The sequence below is a fragment of the Neolamprologus brichardi genome, chromosome 2 (genome assembly GCF_056152115.1).
Source record: "Neolamprologus brichardi isolate AB-2024 chromosome 2, ASM5615211v1, whole genome shotgun sequence".
In the NCBI taxonomy this organism is placed as follows: Eukaryota; Metazoa; Chordata; class Actinopteri; order Cichliformes; family Cichlidae; genus Neolamprologus; species Neolamprologus brichardi.
Genome location: NC_142105.1, coordinates 25,824,292 through 25,839,278, shown reverse-complemented (window position 1 = coordinate 25,839,278; position 14,987 = coordinate 25,824,292). Strand labels below are relative to the sequence as shown.

Genomic DNA, 14,987 nt, shown 5'->3' with positions numbered 1-14,987 from the left:
ACTGATTTAAGATCATTTGTTAAATGTTCTTCTAAAACATTTAAACTTAAATGTCAGATGGAGCTTTTAGCTAAATCATTACTGTTTTTTTAGTTTTGCTTTTGTTTACTTTTACATTTTCCATGCAGGTGTGGAAACTCACTGTGATGGCAGACAGGATGGAGCTCAGTGTTATGGAGCATTGGGAGGAACTGTTGACATCCAGCTGATGGACAGCACCTCAGAGATACCTAGATACCAACTGTTAAAGAATTCATCTAAAATACTAGATGTCATATCAAATGATAAGGTTGTTTCTAATACCATAGCACACAGGTCTCTCGTTTTTCTCATTAATCAAACATTTAGGATCAATAATCTGAGTAGGAATGACGGTGGTAATTATACCCTTGCAACCTTTGATTCAAATGGAGTATCATCAGGCATGCGGACTTTACAGTTGTTTATTCAAGGTATTTTCTCAACAAATTATAGATATAAATTTAACATTGTTTTGATAACCTTAGTGATATAGCAAAAAATACACAAGCTACCTGTATTTTATGCTTTCCCTGTTCTTCATTAGACAGTATCAACAATGACAAAGATTTAAATTTGAAATCTAAGTCATCTGTTTGTGTTTCTCTCAGCTCCTGTGTCCTCTGTCCTGCTGGTCTCTGAGTGTCTGTCCCAGGGAGAGATGAGGGTTTCCTGCTCCTCTGGGGGAGGGGACAGTCCTCAGTACAGCTGGACTCTGGATGGACGCACACTGACAGATGCTGAGCTCTTTTCTCCAAATAATAAGACTAACATCATCACGCTGAAACAGCACGTCTCAGGACGTCTGGTCTGCTCAGTCAGGAACAACATCAGTGATGTCTCAGAAGAACAGAAGACCTGTCGTGAGTAACAACATTATGAATGAAAGTCAATAATAACAACTATTTCACTTCGAACATCTTTCTCAAATGATTTGTTTTTTTCTGCCAGGTTTCATTAACTGCACCTCAATCAATGAGACACAGATATTAGGGTGGGTGCATGCGGATGGTAACAGCCTGTGTATTGAACCAACAACAGAACCTACCCCAGTCACACCAACTTCTGTGGGTAAGGAGACTGGCACAGTATCAATTACACAATTCAACAATGCAACTGTGACTTCCTACAGTGATGACCAATGGTACATTAGTAAGTGAAAACTAACTAGATCCACTGATGTCACTTTCTCTTTCTTTATGTTCCTTTACAAAAAAAACATACATTTGATAACTGAAACATCTGTTTTTTTTATGTATTTTACTTTTGAAACAGCCCATTTGCCACTGATCGGTGGTGTTCTCTCAGCACTGGTATTTTTCTTACTTGTGGGTGTGGCAGTCATCTGTGCTCAGAGGAAAAAACAAAACAACAAACCTACAAAACCAAAAGGTACAAAAATTCTTCTGTCACATATAAAATCTGTGGGTATTGTTAACTAATAAGCTTCAACACAAAAGCTGAGTAGACCGCTGTGTACAAAGGTAACAAAATCTGTCTACTATAAACTTAAAGCATTGCCAAAGAACTCATTTTAAAAGCCATTTTTGTATCTGACTCATTTTCTTCAGTCTATGAGCTGAAGCTAACCAGGTCTTTCTGCAGCAGATATCACTGTGAAAATATTTTTGAAACTTCACAAAAATTAAAACCTTTAAAAAAGTTATCCATCTGTAATACTCTGCTTATAACAATCTTCTTGCTACTCTGCAGAGGAGGAACGTGACCAAGATGTAACCTATGCTGATGTCAGGATCATGAAGCAACAGGGGAGGCCAGGGGTGCAAACAACAGAGGCGGAGGTGGAGGTGGAATACGGCCAAGTCAAGTTTTCGAGGCGATCTCGGCACACTGAACCAACAGGAGATGATTGTACGTATGCAAAGGTCCAAAGATTCCGGTGATTTAGGTTGTTGGTGTGTTCACACAGACTAAAGGTCCATGGAGAGAGGAGATGATGTCAAGATGCCCAAAGGTCTTTTATTTAATTCAATTTCCCATCAGAAAAATAAAAACCTTCAGATCTCATACGTATTGATTTTCTTTGCTTTCACTGTGATTCTGTTATATAAAAGAGCATCAGCACACTCAGACTTAGGTGACATCTGGGTTATCATTTCATATGATGCTACACAAACTGCGGTAGTTTTGTAGCTATTTAATATTTCTAAACATAATTATTCATATTTTTCTATTAGCTTTTATATTTATAGGATGTTGTAATAGTTTTAATCGTAGTTATAATTTATGGATATATTTTATCTTATTTATTGTCTAAACACTGATAAACTGCATTATTACTATAGTTTTAACAATACATGATGCACTCATTTATCCTAAAACGGCCACTTTCAATCTAATGCCACAAAAAAAAATTCCATTTAATTAAAGTGTGATTATTAAAAAGATGTGGGTAATGACTTAAGATTTACACAAACCTCATTACTAACAGTTTAGTGTAGTTTGTAGGTGGAGGTTGTCTTCCTTTGGCTCTTCAGTCCAAAGATAAATTTACAGCAAAGTGTTTCAGGAAGTTCACAGTAAGCAGACGTGTGAGGGGATTTGTTTCCATGATGCAAATACTTCTGCTTTTTTCTCAGACGTTGGTTTTCATTCTTTCTTCTTTTGTTTTCTGCTCAAACCGTTTGGAATACGTTTTGTTTCAGTGTATCAAGACCAGCAATCTTATAAATACTGTCTCCTAATCGCCTTCAAATGTAAAATTGATTCAGAAATTCAATTTTAAAATGTAAAGACACCTCTACTTTTCATATTTAAACTGTACTTTAAATGTTTGTGTTGATGATTTGTGACTACACTAAAAGGAGTTCAGTGAACTAGCTTTAGTTTGAGGAAGAAAGCTGTTTTACTGCATGTGAGATTCTGAGCTGAAGCCACCTGTTTATCATTTAACAGCATCAACTTATGTTTTCTATATTTAGTTCAATTACACTTCCTACGTGTTTGCGGTTCGAGTTTAAGTTGTACCTGTCAAAAAAACAGAGATGACATCATCAGTCTCTTCAAACAGTGCATGGTTTTTAATCAGATATAAGGTTCTAACTTACAGGTTTGAAGAACTGCCGTTATCCATTCAAATAATTTTAAATTAATAAAAGGTCAGCTGAACAAAAATCAGCTGAAGCAGATGTTTTAGCGTTAATCAGGAGGTGGAGTGAGGGTCATGGATGGAAAATTATTTTAGCCTGTGTTAAAACTAAAACTAAGTAATAATGTTTAAGATGAATAGCTGTTAAAAGGAGAATCACAGTTGAAAACAGGATAATGCACATGTTTAGACCAAGTCATTAATCAGAGATTACAGAGATTCAAGATTCAAACTTTTCATTGCTGTTTGAGTCTCGACAGATGCATGTGCAGAAAACTGCACGGTGAACCTTTTCTTACAGATGCAGAGTAATTCTAAATAGGGTCATTTACAGTACCGACACCCTCTGGTGTGGGTGTGAACCCGGTCAGGCCGACTATCGCGTCTCTTTGAAGCACAGGAAGGCCGATAACACATTTGTATAAACCATATTTTATTAAAATGAACTGGCGCCGAATGAGTTTGGTCCCGTTCGGTTTACTGTAACTTTTGCCCATTTCAGTTCCTCTTTTCTGCATTTAGACTGTTTTATAAAAAGAAGAAAATACCTTTCATGGTTGAGTGTTTGCTCCAAAATACTGGTAATATTTTGTCACCTGACAAATGCAGAAGTTGCAACTGTTGCCACAAAACAGATGAAATACATTTGGTTAGATATGGGGTTAAAGGTTGATAACCATGCACTAACTTTATGCTGATTCATACTGCCATAAAATTGGTGTTTATGATCCATTACAGTTGTAGTTTCCTCAGAGTTTATTTTTTGATCATGTGATCAGTCAGCAAATGCTGCTTTGTACATCAGAGCGCGCCAGTATGGCCAGCATTGTTTTTACCTTTTAATGTGTGTGTGGCATAGGAAATGCAAACGAGTGAACTGTTGCACATTCACTACGAGAAGCTGAAGCACATACACACCAGGGAATTTTATAATTGTCGTGACACGATCATGTGATGCTGCCTCGCAATGCCAAAGCTGTTAAACTATAAAACCAGACTGGCGCATGTTCTCTGGTCTTTAGCACTTCAGTTTTTAAACTGATAAAAGCCTTGAACTATAAATGCTTTTCAAACAGAATATAATTTATATTTTTAGCGCAAGAGAATGAAAACATTTTTACGTTTTTTCTTTAGTATTGTACAGTACAGTATTTGTAGTTTTATTGGTACTTTTTTTTCTGTAAGACAAAGTGTGTATGTAAGACTTTGTTATAGACACATGCACACAGACACTCAGCCATACATACAAACCGCATTCACACATGCATGCACAAACAGCACAAAACAAACACACACACACACACTTATGCCTTAAAGTGGCAACTGCCTAATAAATAATGCAAATTACAAACCCGAAAACCAAAATAGTCCTGTGTCTTTCCTCTCTTTCTGTAACCTATAATCTATAATACACCTTGTACAAATTGAAAATTGTTTTCCTTTTTTCACACAATAAAAAAAGAAGAAAAAAGATTGTTAAGGAATGTAAATGTTGTGTTTATTTATTGTTATTTCTTTGTAATTTAAGGATATAAAATTGAGGTCATCTGTCAATGTCAAGGTCAAGATCAAGTTTATTTATATAGCACCTTTAAAACAACCGGAGTTGACCAAAGTGCTTCACAGGCAGCCAATAATAAAACATAACAAAAAGGAAATGTCAAGGTTTAGATCGAATTAAAGGCCAGAGAGTAGAAATGAGGCTGGAGCAAAGACTCAAATGTAGAAACAGATTCTGCAGTTCTAGTGTGAAATCGTAAGACGTTTCAGAGACACGTTTTAGAAAAATGTTAGTCACCTTTATTTTTAAGTCTAGTTTATGGAAGTCACATCTGATTGGAAGACCTCTGACAGGAGTGTGAACATAAAAAAAGATCTGACAAATAAAGCGTTGTAGGTTCATTTAGAGTCTTAAAAGTGATGACAGGAAGCCAATGTATTCGTTTTTGCGCATTTATAGATAGAACTTCATACTAATGTTATATTTCTTCATCAAGAAGCCTTTTCCTGTAGAAACTGCGGTGTATGAAAAGCAAATTGACCCACGTGAATGTGGCTAGAGCAAATTAACAGAAAATACAACTCTAAATCAATAAAACCTCAGTGCTGAGGAGAGGGTTTAAGCTGCAAAGCCAACATAAACTCCACTTGAAACACACAAAAGCATGCACAAACACACTGAAATTCAGGAGAGCTGAATTGGAAAACGGTAACTTTCTTACACTGTAAACATTTGTGATTACACAACTGCACACACTGCACTGTTGATAAGTCAGTCATTTATTTAGAAATGGAAAAACCTTTAATCGTTAGATGACTCATACCTACTAAATTTCCACATCTTTTGTTTCTCCTTCCTTTTCTTCAACATTACAGTGAAGAAGTATCAAAGTGTGCCAACATTTCTTGCTTGTACAGCACATCCTTTAACATTTCATATATACAGACATTGGGTTCTAAAAAAAAATAGAGAAGTGTTGACATTTTTTAAAATAAAACGAATATATCCAGTTCCATGCCAGAGCTGAATGTCTGTGCCACAGCGACTGTAAATCACGAGTCATGCAGTTGAGCAATCTTCAGCAGTTTTTCAGGATGTGGCTAAACTCTCCCGTCTGAATGTCTAAAACCAGTGACACTTTTAATAATACTGCCCTTGCTTTGCTGCAGCTAAAATGTAGAGTAAATGCATGTTTTCAGAAAAACAAAAAGAACAATTTCACCAGCTTTCGAATTAGATATCTGCTTTCCCGATCTAATTTCCTGTAACTTCAAGTTGTCATAAAAAAGGCGTGTTAGTGTCACGGTACTGCCTTGGAAACAAGAAGAAGGGCTGTCAGTTTTTTTTTCTTTTTTATATCTGCATTTGCATTATATTCCTGTTAATGGATACATATACAAGGAAAAGACAACAAGAAAGACACGAATCCTCCTTCTTGGGCACGCACTGTTAAAACGCTATCTTGACGTTGATAATGATTAACACAAGCAAGTGGAATAAATGCCCACTCGACTCGATCCATGTGACAAACGTGTGGTGGTGACATTGTAAAATAGAGGTGATCTTCATGTGAATCTTTTTCATTCGTTCTGTGGTGAACTTGTACAACTATTAAAAACATTATTTACACACACAGATACAGTGCCAGTCTTTCACATAGACTTCACCTAGTACTCCTCTGATACTGCGTCAGACAAAATGTTCCTGCTGGGGCTCGCGGGGTTGTGAGTGTCACTGTGTGCACACAGTACAGGTGGGGTGGGTGTGGTTGTGGAGGCCTGCTGGGAATGCTGCAACTTCTTCCTGTTGATCTTCCTCTCCTTGGCACGTCTGTTCTGAAACCAGATCTTCACCTGAGACACAAATGCATGAGATATCAGCATCAAGAACATTTCTCAGTTAGGGAGCATTATGGCTTGTTCCCTAAACGACATCAAAAGAAACAGCACATCATTATCGTTTTCATTTCTTCTATAAATCGTTTATTTGCTGCATTAAAAGGAAGTTGAAAACTGCAGTGACTTTGCTTTCTGTGGTAACTTTCCCTTGCCTTGCTTCATCTACTTGAAATTTAGTAATCTCTGACTTTCCCAGAATTACTCTGAGAGCTACAACAATTGCACTCAGCTGTGGTTTTAAGAAGCTGCAAGGGCAGGCAGAAGAATCAACAAGAACAGCATAATGACAGTAAGATTGAGGGTTTAACCATTAACACTGCTTATGCGTTTGGTTTGCAGAATTTGTTTTTTTCTCTGGAGCTCGTTTCTCCAGAGGGGATTGTTTGAGAACATTGTGCTCACATGTGCTGCATTAGTAGAAACCCTACACTTAACCATGGGAATAAGTAAACTACAGCACAGTGGTAATAGATGGCCTACAGATGCAGTTTTTTTTTCTAATGCACAATAACATCAACAAAATAAATCCAAGCTCCACCTTCCCTGTTATCTCACTTCACATAAGAAAAAAAAGAAACCCACAAATGAGATAATAACCCCGTAACACAAAGTTAATGCCATATTTGAGATCTGTACATTATCAGTGGTACACTGTTTACAATCAGATATCTGCAGTGTATGCAGATATATGCGGTGAGCATGAAATTCCACAAAAATGCAAAGATTATACCCCATGTGTGTTTATACACATAGGGTATAATAAGTATTGAACACATCACCAATTTTTAAAGCAAAAAATATTTCACATGGTATGAAATTCTGACCAGATGTCAGTAACAACCGATCCAGTCCGCACATGCAAAGACAAATTAAACTGCGGATGTCCATAAACTATGTGTAATAATAAGAAGTGACACAGGGAAAAAGTATTGAACACATTTACTGACATTTATTTAATACTTCGCGCAAAAGCTTTTGTTGGTGATGACAGCTTCAAGATGCCTCCTGTGTGGAGAAACTAGTCGCACACAAACAGAAATTCAAATCCTGAAGGCTCTGTGGGCCTCTTCTATGAACTCTGAGGTTTAGTTCTTTCTATAGATTTTCAAATTCGGGTCATGTGATTGGCTAGGCTAATTTTAGCAGCTTTATTTTCTGTTTCTGAAACCAGTCAAGAGTTTCCTTGGCTTTGTGTTTGAGATCATTGTCTTTCTGAAACGTCCACCCCTCGTTTCATCATCATCATCATCATCCTGGTAGATAGCAGAAGATTTCTATCACAAAAGTCTTGGTACATTTTTCTATTCATCCTTCCCACCTCTTAACTTCACAGTTGGTGTTTTGGGGTGATATGCATTGCCCTATTGACCTCCTAACATGGCGTGTATTTTGCCATCCAAAGTGTTCATTTCAGTCTTATCTGACCAGACTATTTTCCTCCAGTATTTCACAGGCTTGTCTAAATATTGTTCAGCAAACTTTAAACATACTTCAGCATTTTTTGGCAGTTAAGTGGATTTCTTTGAGATAATGATAGAGATAAAGGTTAAACTCCAGTAACTAAAAAAGTTTAATTATTTTGTGGTTCTGGCTTTACAAAGTTAAAAAAAAATTAGGGCATATTTTTTATACCCCTAACATAAACATGTTAAATTTGCAGTGACCTTCCTTATTATTGTCACTCACTAAAGGGGATGACAAATATATACTTCTTGGCCTTGGCCTATAGATTTGTTAGTGCAAACCATGGGGGGTTGGCTACTTTGAAAGCGGTAGGCGTTTGTAATTCTTTGAATGTGAAGAGAGAACGCAAAAGTTACACAGTCTCACCGTCTTAGACAGTTTCTATATATTTTCTACATTCAGTTTTTCTATATAATTTCTACCTTGACCGTTTATTTACTCTAATCTTCTCACCTGCCTCTCGGAAAGGCTGAGCGCCATTGACAGCTCTGACTTCCTTCTCATTGTGATATAGCGGTTGAACTGAAACTCTTTCTCAAGCTCCATCCTTTGGTGGTCAGTGTACACCACCCTGTACTTGTCCTTAGTGCGAGTCTTCCCACCTAAATCAGACAAAACAATTGCTTTTTTAGTAAAAAACAATAAATATTAAGAATAGTAAACAAAGGCACAAAAATAAAGACAGTGAATGTAAGTAAATAGAGTCATTTTTTATTCATGTGTATGGCCCACATCTTTTTCAGGAATTAATAATTTTGTGTCAGTGAGTCACGGAATGTGTGTGTCGTGGCCAAACAGTCTGGTGCCACGTTCAAGTTCAGGCGCCACTTAAAACCTCATCAATTCTACTAATCGTGCTCACACTATAACGAAGGCAAAGACTCCCCACTGCATTGCATCAGTGCTTCTCCTTATCACCGTGAGTGCTGTCTACACAGCTCTTTACATAGGCAGCTATTCATTGACGCGCATGTTCACATACACACTCAAGAAACTAGGAGTCACAGTTATTGATCAGAAAACTAGCTCATGTGACAGCATTGATCCAGCCACACCCACACACACACACACACACAAGAGGGTTAGGAGAGGGTTAGCCTTTAGAGGAGACTTAGTTTAACTTCTGCAGACTTCCTGCACTTCCAGTGTTATCTATCCAGTTTGTCACCATCTCACACCCACCCAGTGGACAGAGAGGGTGGGGTGTGAGACTTGTGTAGACTTCATGGCCTTCCCTGTTAGCTTTCCATTGACATCTCACAGCATGATTGTCCAAAGAGAGGCGAACACCTTGATGAATGTGCGCCTGCTGAAGTTGGGTTTGTTTTTCACTTAAAACAGGTTTGCATGTGTTTCTCGTGTGTTACCCATACTTGTACGTTATTTTTTAGGTTTAGTCAGTCATGCAACCACAGTGACAGCTACAAAAGTAACCCAGGAGGTTGTGTAATCTACTTCCCCTATAGGATGTGTCTTATCAAGATGCTGCATTTCCTGTTTGTGTCACTTGTTAACATTTAAGACAGCTAATATGTGATCAGAATGAAGAAGAAGAAAAAAAAAAACAGATACATGTGCGTTTTGAAGTACTCCAGATAACAGATATTTGTATCTCTTAGATACTCTCTTAGACTCTTAGATGAAGATGTTACAAATGTTCTTTATATCTGTATAATTCACTGATTACATTATGCAGACCAAAATAAGCCTATGATTAAGAATAAGTATGACAAATTAAAGTCCCACCTGAAGTTGTTTGTTTAACGGGCTCCTGTGGTCTTTTCCTGGGAATGAGGGGATCCTGTCCAGAGATGAAATTGTAAGGGGTGAGCGATCCCCCTCCAGCGGCGGAAGGAGCGTTGCTCAGATCCGGGTAGGTGAAGTTGACCTGCGCGGTGTTGGGGCTTGACCCCGGGAAGCTGTAGGGGTACTCCTCCCGGGGCGCGTAAAGGGGGTTCCAGGTATTTGCCGACAAATCACCGACTCCCGTGACGTGATGGTGGTAGCTGGGGAAGTCATACGGAGGCGGAATGTACTGACTGTTCAGTGACAGAGCCTGAGCCGTTTGTCTGATAGAAGCAGAGCTCGGGTACATCCCGGTATCCTCGCTCGACAGGTAGGGTGAATCTCTGGAAGACCTGGAAAAATCAAACCTCCAAGAGCATGTTAGGCCCCCGAGTTTATCTTCAGCAGGCTCTGTTTTCATTTCAGTCTAAGGTTCAGGCTACCTGTGCAGTAAGACTACACACCTTTATAGATTTACTGGCAAGGAGTTCGAAAGTATCATCCTGACGTCACGCTTTACCTGAGACTCACCTGCCTGCTGGTCTTTGCGACGTCAGGGCAATGACCCCGATTTACCAGGTTTGCCCTGATGAATCATTTTGATAAGGCGGTACAATGTGTGGAATGCGTGGGAAGTCCATGTGCCTCCGCGTGCATGTATATAAGGGGGCTTACATTCAGCGCAGAGACTACAGGCCAACATTAATAATAATAATAATAATAATAATAATAATAATAATACGAACAGAGGTGGAAGGAAACAAATAGACAAACAAACAAGCAGGAAAACATACCACAATATGGGGTTTGTTTGTTTTTTCAAAGTAAGGACATTTTTAAAATATAAAATTACATATGTTGAAAAATAATCAGGTCAGGATTTCCGGTTACCCACAAAGACCTCGTCTAGCCATGCCGAAGATTAAAAAAATGCACATTCATTTATTTATTTTTATTTTTATTTTCATATAATTTAGCTTCTTATTTTAAAGCTTAAATATTGTTTTTCTTCACTGTCAACTTAATCTTCATACACTAAAAACTTTTAATTCTTCAACCCCAATAAACATGCAAGTAAAACATTTCAGTAAAATACAACTTAAATATATGAAATTAAAGGTTTATTTACTCAAATAATTAATCGTGAGGGAAAACGTGCATTGTATGAACTAAATGTAAACCAATCAAGCAAATTACATCTGCATACTGTATTGAAAAAAAAAACATGGAAAATGTACATGTAAGTAAATTAGTTAAAGTCCATATTTTAATTATATACATCACAGGAACATTAGAACATGTAGAAAACATAGCTGTAGAAATAGGCTGCTTCCCTTCAGTGGCAGCTATGGCTCTGACCAGATAATACTCTTCAGTATCATCATTATGGCAAGTATAACGAATTTTTTATTCTCTTAAGCTGTTTAATATACATTTGTAGTCCTTCAGACTACATAGGTTTTTCTCCTATTTTGTCTTTTCTTTTTTAGTTTCTTACAAAACAAAATTGAATATGGTTCTCCTTTGTAACTCTTTGTGTTGTGAGCTTGATTAACCAGGAAAACACGTGATAAAAATCCTGAAATACCACTCCAGTGCTCTTTATCATTTATAGTCTGCTCTGATGTAAGACCAATAGGGACATAGGTCAAGCAAAAGCAAAGTAGCTTTGCTCCCCGCTATGTCATGGCTCAAAACGTCCATATGAGGGCAGCAAAAAGCTGAATAATAGCAGATAACTTTCCTGGTTTGGAGTCTTCAAGTTCAGTCATACAACTGACCTGTCGTTAACAAGATGCACACAGTTTATTTGTCATCATCATTCTCACTGTTAGCTTTTTATTCTTTCCATCTTCTATTGACACTGTGCCTTATGCTATATATTGCACTTATCAAGTCCGTGCATGAGGTCCTCTATATAAAACGATCATAAAAGATTCATGTCACTATCAAGATAATCATTCTCAGCTACAGTGCCTATCAGCTGTTAGCGGGAAGCTGGCTGATGTTAATGGAAATGGCCTGATCATTAAGGAAATTGCAACATAAACATGAAAACATATCATCCGACGCTTGAAATACATTGATGGCGACCACAATGCAAGCCAGCTTGCCTGAAAATAAATAAATGTGGTTAAAGCACTTATGAGGGTATGTCTTAATGTACAAAGTAACGTTTGACCTTGATAAACCCTGAACATTTCCATTACTGTATAGTTATAATTCCATATATAGAGATTTAGTTTAAATCTGTTTAACCTTAAGATGCCTGTTTCCTTTTTTGATCTATTCAAAAATCACCACTCCAAAAAGAGAGCTGGTATAGGGAATGTTTTACCCTTAACAGTCAGCATCGTAAGTTGTATATTTAGTTTAAATTTAAGCCAACCACACTCCCTAAATGCAAAATAGATAGCAATGCATTGTTGTTTTGTTGTCTGTCCCACTTTGTCTTCTCTTTTTTGACAATGTGTTAGACACCATGCAACTAAATTGCACTAAGATGTGAGTGTAGAGAGAGGGCGCGGATGTAGTTTCTGTCATTTCTCCTCCAGTAACCTCATTCATTCCCATAACTAGTTCTTGAAGTAACCGATGAAACAAATCGTTCCATTTGAACAGTAGCCCTAAACTAAATATTTGTAAATTGATCACAACATTTGGCAAAGACAAGCAGAAACTCTTTTGCACTGGAGAAGCTGGAACCATAGAAGGTTTTCTGTTTTTGGTTTAGTTTGTAAAGTAGTTGCTGAGTCTGACAATAAACTAGTTGATTAATGGATTAACCATTTCAGTGTTGTTGTTAACAATATTGCTTCACGGAAGGAACCTCTGGGTTTGAATCCAGCACACAGCTGGGGCCTTTCTTTGTGGAGTTTGTAGGTTTTCCTGTCGTTGCATGGTTGCATGGGTTCTCTGTGGGTACACAGTTCCACAATCTGAAGTCATGCATCTTATGTTAACTGGTTGGCTTTAGGTGTGAATGTGAGCTGTCTGTTTCTGTGTCTTAGCGAGTGATAGCAGCTTCACCAAGTTGTATGTCGTCTTTTGGTGTATATCAGGTGGGATAGGCTCCAGAAGAAAGTGGATGGATGTGTGTTTGCGGCGGGGTGTAGTTTGCAGATCAGCTGCAGTGGGGGGGGGGGGGGGGGGGGGGGGTGGGGGGGTGGAGTAAAGGGTTCAGGAAATGGCGTTAGGGGAGGTTGACCAACACAGCTAGCCTTACCTATTTCAGTAGGTTGCTGAGACTTGACAGGAGTTGTTGTGTGTGGTGTGGAGCAACAAAGGCAACTGGAAGGCTGCTCTAATAAAAGCCCTGCAAATAAATATCAGCTGACTTGTAAGGCTGTGTTCTTCGGGTCCTTTTGTTATCGTGTTTTATTATCGCATATGTGATGATGCTGTTATGATGATGTTTTATGTTGTATTGCTTCTTCTTGATTTTTGCTATCTCGTCTATCTCGAATGTCTTATAACTGTGGTTCATTCTCAGATTTAGTCCCAGATCACATTGCCGAAATCAAGCTTTAAGGTGCCCCAAAGTCATATATCCTTTATCCAGACAACTTAAAATGGAGGCAGCCGTAGTTCAAACATTTCCGTCAGTCTTCATCTATCAGAGGTCCAGCAGGTTCAGCTCCAGGTCTAGAGTATATATGCTCCCTGCCTCTACAGGTCTTTGTCTCAACTCTTGTACCTCTATAATGGCCTGTACTTGACAAACACAGCGGTGTAACTTTTACCTTTTCCTGAAACCCAGTAGGAAAACAAGCGTATAGCGTGTTTGCACTGCTTTGCACTCAAGCTATAACACTAATGCAGATCAGCAGTGAGAGAAACTACTTGTTAGCTGCTGACAGGCTGAAGAGACTCAGTATTGTTGAGGCAGAATATTTTGGAATCCCACTTGTTAAGAGCTGCTCCACTCTGTGGGGGTAAACAAGGACTGCTGCCATATATAGAGCAGTAGACATCCCGTTGTGGACTCTCTCCAGCACTGCATTGTAAAAAGATGCTAAAATTATACATCTCATGCTGATAAAGAATTGTGTGTGCATGAGTGTTTACATACGTGACTGACGAGCACGTTATTGCTGTATTACTGCCTTTTTATCTTTTGGGTCTACAGTTTTATTGACATTACAAGCAATGAAACGCCTACAAATAGATTCAAGAGCTCAAATAAGTGGATTTAGAGCAGGTTTATTGCAAGTAGGTGCTAATTACATAGGTAGAATTAGAAAGATGTAAAAGGAGGAACTGTCCCTGTGTGGTGTTGCTCCCCTCCTATCTAATAACTGGAGGGGCCTTGCTGGCACTCTAATTAGTGCGAGCAGGTCTTTTAGATTTACCCTCTCAATTAGAGGAGAACATGTTAGTTTCCAATTTAGCTCCTGTTCCCCCCCCCCCCCCCCCCTTCTGCCCCGACCTGCTTGTTAGATAGAACAGGTCTTTATTCAGCTGCAGTGTTGCGTAGCGAATCTCAGATCATCCTCTCATATCCTGGGAAAGGATTGAATTAGGAAGAAAGCTAGTATTGAGAGCAGACATATTTACATGGTTTTGCTTGTGTTTATAAAAGAGTGGATAAAAGGCCAAGGGAAAAAAGGGGAGAAAGAGGGGGTGGGGATGGTGGGAGGTGTTGAGTTATTTCATGCAGGGGAAAAAGAAAACACGTGAAAAAAATATGATGTAAAAAGCGATGTAAAAAAAAAAGTTGGTTCACTAAAGCTAAGGTCCCCACTTTTAACCACTTTTATACCTGTTTTTAAGAGTGTGATTATGTAAGGGAAGTTATTTTTCCTGAGAAACTGAGACTTCCATGTTTGTTTCCAAAGCAGGGTGCAATCAGCGCTGCCAAAACCTTTTTTTTTCTCCTGGCTGGGCCACTCACTCACTCTCTCACTCTTTCTCCTCCTTTTTATTGTGTTTGTTGTTTTATGGAAGGGGGTTAGATGCGGTCCAGATTGCCGTTGCCAATAGAGACAGTCTCAGTTCACCTCCACTCCATTCATAAACAAATCGCTCCGGCTCAGACCTCTGAGCCTCTACCTTAGAACAACAAGCAGAACTGGATTTGTATTTTGAAGTTTCGTCGCCCTGTTAGAAACTTCTTGCTTTCTGCTTCAGCTCTGTTTCACTGCTCCCTCCCTCCTCTCCCTCGTCCTGCTCTCTCTCAGCTTCAGCAGGGGTGGACACTGACGCTCTGCTT

The 14,987-nt window shown here is 38.6% G+C and overlaps 2 protein-coding genes across 5 annotated transcripts in view; one reads left to right on the top strand and one right to left on the bottom strand.

Annotated features, from left to right (window-relative positions):
- Positions 1 to 4,588, top strand: part of LOC148106137 (pregnancy-specific glycoprotein 22-like) — a 41,736-nt gene extending 37,148 nt beyond the window's left edge. For 2 of the 4 annotated variants that reach the window (XM_087849383.1, XM_087849403.1), the window contains 5 exons: positions 129 to 452; positions 630 to 881; positions 970 to 1,170; positions 1,294 to 1,410; positions 1,732 to 4,588. In XM_087849383.1, the coding sequence (XP_087705509.1) occupies positions 129 to 452; positions 630 to 881; positions 970 to 1,170; positions 1,294 to 1,410; positions 1,732 to 1,922 (1,085 nt within the window). In that variant the 3' untranslated portion in view covers positions 1,923 to 4,588. Of the gene's footprint in view, positions 1 to 128; positions 453 to 629; positions 890 to 969; positions 1,171 to 1,293; positions 1,411 to 1,731 lie in introns of those variants that run through there. The other 2 variants (XM_087849451.1, XM_087849393.1) reach the window with 2 other exon arrangements.
- Positions 4,589 to 6,295: 1,707 nt separating this feature from the next.
- LOC102793599 (homeobox protein CDX-1-like) lies at positions 6,296 to 10,196 on the bottom strand. The gene is made up of 3 exons (XM_006781457.3): positions 9,737 to 10,196; positions 8,444 to 8,592; positions 6,296 to 6,481 (listed from the first exon to the last, which is right to left on the bottom strand). Exons 1-3 carry the CDS (start codon positions 10,194 to 10,196, stop codon positions 6,296 to 6,298), a joined length of 795 nt encoding a protein of 264 aa, XP_006781520.3.
- Positions 10,197 to 14,987: the final 4,791 nt, after the last annotated feature.

What these genes read in the sequence shown, in the direction of transcription:
- LOC102793599 (XM_006781457.3), bottom strand. Translation starts at nt 10,196, where the DNA reads ATGAAAACAGAGCCTGCTGAAGATAAACTCGGGGGCCTAACATGCTCT. An exon ending in CGTTAAACAAACAACTTCAG is followed by an intron (nt 8,593 to 9,736) that starts GTGGGACTTTAA and finishes TGTCTGATTTAG; the next exon opens with GTGGGAAGACTCGCACTAAG. An exon ending in TCAGCCTTTCCGAGAGGCAG is followed by an intron (nt 6,482 to 8,443) that starts GTGAGAAGATTA and finishes TTTGTGTCTCAG; the next exon opens with GTGAAGATCTGGTTTCAGAA.